Below are 2500 nucleotides of genomic sequence, written 5' to 3' on the forward strand. Positions count from 1 at the left end.
CTGTATGTATTTTAACATGTGTCTTTGTTTTAAATAAGGTAGTGCACATATTTTTATTTGATTTTAATGTGTGTGTGTGTGTGTGTGGTAGCTCTGAGCTAGGTGAGGGTGTATCTCCGTACACTCCTGTTTTCCTGGACGGGTGGCAGCCAGAGGCGTTGGATAGAGATGGTCAGCCTTTTAAAGACCCCATCGAATGTCAGCACGGACACGAGGCACTGATAGCAAACCACAAGGTAGAGCATCACTTTACTCCATATGGCCGTCATTTTTTTTTTCTCCATAAACTGCACTCTCCCTAAGTAAATTCACCCCATTTTTTAAGCTGGTGTGATAATTCATCCACAAGGCAGGACATTTCTAGAGCACGTTGTACATAGTCCATAGCTCAGAGAGAGGAATGATTGAATGTCTTGTCATGTTTCAGTTACATGTCATGTTACATGGTCAGTTTGTAATGTCTTTTAGTGTCTTTGATTTTAACATGGTTCTTATTTGATTTTTGTATGGATTTAAGCAGGAAACTAACCAGCACACATCCCCAATGCAGCAGATAACTGAATGGTAAGGGTTTTTTTAATAATATTGAATATTGATTATTGATTGATTAAGGGTGAGTGTTTGTGTGTGTGCGTATGTGCGTGCGCGTGTATATGTATTGTGTGTGTGTGTATGTGTGCGTGTGTGCATATGAGCAGCGTGTGTGTGTGTGCGTGTGTGCGCGTGCGTGTGCGCACGTATATGTATAGTGTGTGTGTGTATGTGTGCGTGTGTGCATATGAGCATCGTGTGTGTGTGTGTGTGAGTGTGCGCGCGCATGTGTGTGCGTTATCTGTGTGTGTGTGAGCATGTGCGCATATATGCATTGTGTGTGTGCATATGAGCATCGTGTGTGTGTGTGTGTGTGTGTGTAACAGGCGTGTGTAATTTGTGTCGTTGCTTTTGCAGTGTGGAGAACTCTGTCCCTCCTGAGGGAGAGAGGATGTATAAATGCAGTTATGACTTTGTGGCACGGAACAGCAGTGAACTCTCTGTGTTACAGGGGGAAGTTCTGGAGGTAAAAAAAACAAAAACAAAAACCTTCTTTTCTCCTCGGCATCACATTTCCCTACTCCCCAAATTTACCTGAGCTTGACCGAAACTAGGGTAACTAAGACTCAAGCAAATGCCATCACACAGGTTTCAACCCGACCGATTTAATCGAGTAACTAATACTGACCAATAGCTTCATGCTAACAGCAAAGAGGATTCACCAGACTTTTTTTTTTCCCTTATCGCTATTGATCAGCTTTTCTGGCTAGCTCCCTGTTCCATTTTATTTCTCTCTCTCTCTCTCTCTCTCTCTCTCTCTCTCTCTCTCAGGTGATTGAATCATCAAAGCGCTGGTGGAAATGTAAAAACAGCTATGATCAGATCGGTTTTGTTCCCTATAACATCCTGGAGCCTGTTTCAGCACTGAACCACACAGAGGTGGACTCAGGCCCAATTCAGAGACAATCAGTGGTAATGCATGCGTTTGCTTATACTCACACACACACACACACACACACACACACACACATGCACACACACTAATAAATATTCAAACACATACATTATGAGCTCCGTGTCTGTGTCTGTTTGCAGAAATCTCCTCTCACTCCGCCAGGAGCGGGACGGTTCTCGTACGCGGCGCCAAACTCCCCAGTAGAGGTCCATTCCCTGAACGACCCCCGTCCTGTCAGCATGCCTCCGTCAGGAGAGGACGGAGAGAAAGGCACGTTTCCTTCTGACAGAATTCAGCCGAGACAATTTGTATAGCTTCTTGAGTAACCTGGACGAGCAGAAGCCTAGTAAAACACAGAGGTCGATTCAACATAACACAAACAGGTTATGTCATCCCCTACAGGAGAACGTTTCTTAAACAAGCAAAGGCTATCGCAACAATAAATCTTTCTTATTTTGAGAAAGTTATGGTATGTTGTATTATTACCGCAGTGGAGTTCTCTGAATTGCTGTAATGAATGACTGTTTGTTATGGTAGTTAGCGCATTGCTTTGCTATTTGGGTCTGAGAAAGAAAAAAAGGGACAACGAAAAGAGCGGTTTAAAACCAGTTACAAAGACAGTCTCAACAGAACCTTGAAGTGCAATCACTGGCCACCTCTGAATACTTTTGTTTTAGCACGGTATTCTTTCAGTTTCCTTTACAGTGTACAGTGACAATGCAGTCTCACACAAGAATTGTGCTCTTTAAACCTTCAGATATTTTTAAATCGTAAAATTTTATTTTCCTATTATTTATTATCCTTTCCTTTATTTTCCTTGTATCTCACCATATCGTATCGTATCGTATCGTATTGTATCGTATCCTGCTACAGCCGCTGTATCATAATACCAATCGTAAAGTAACTATCAAGACCTGGTCCCATCCAGTGGGTGGATGTATAGATGGATGGACAGATGAATGCATGAGTGAATTAACTGATGTTGTCCAGTAACGCTGAAGAAGTCAAGGAATC

The 2500-nt window shown here is 42.5% G+C and overlaps 1 protein-coding gene across 1 annotated transcript in view; it reads left to right on the forward strand.

Moving 5' to 3' along the window:
* Positions 1-2500, forward strand: part of eps8l1a (EPS8 signaling adaptor L1a) — an 8002-nt gene that overhangs the window by 3266 nt on the left and 2236 nt on the right. The window contains exons 6-10 of the mRNA XM_030793262.1: positions 92-236; positions 354-379; positions 949-1057; positions 1363-1503; positions 1627-1756. Of these exons, the coding sequence (XP_030649122.1) occupies positions 92-236; positions 354-379; positions 949-1057; positions 1363-1503; positions 1627-1756 (551 nt within the window). The remainder of the gene's footprint in view (positions 1-91; positions 237-353; positions 380-948; positions 1058-1362; positions 1504-1626; positions 1757-2500) is intronic.

The sequence above is a fragment of the Chanos chanos genome, chromosome 16, assembly GCF_902362185.1.
Source record: "Chanos chanos chromosome 16, fChaCha1.1, whole genome shotgun sequence".
In the NCBI taxonomy this organism is placed as follows: domain Eukaryota; kingdom Metazoa; phylum Chordata; class Actinopteri; order Gonorynchiformes; family Chanidae; genus Chanos; species Chanos chanos.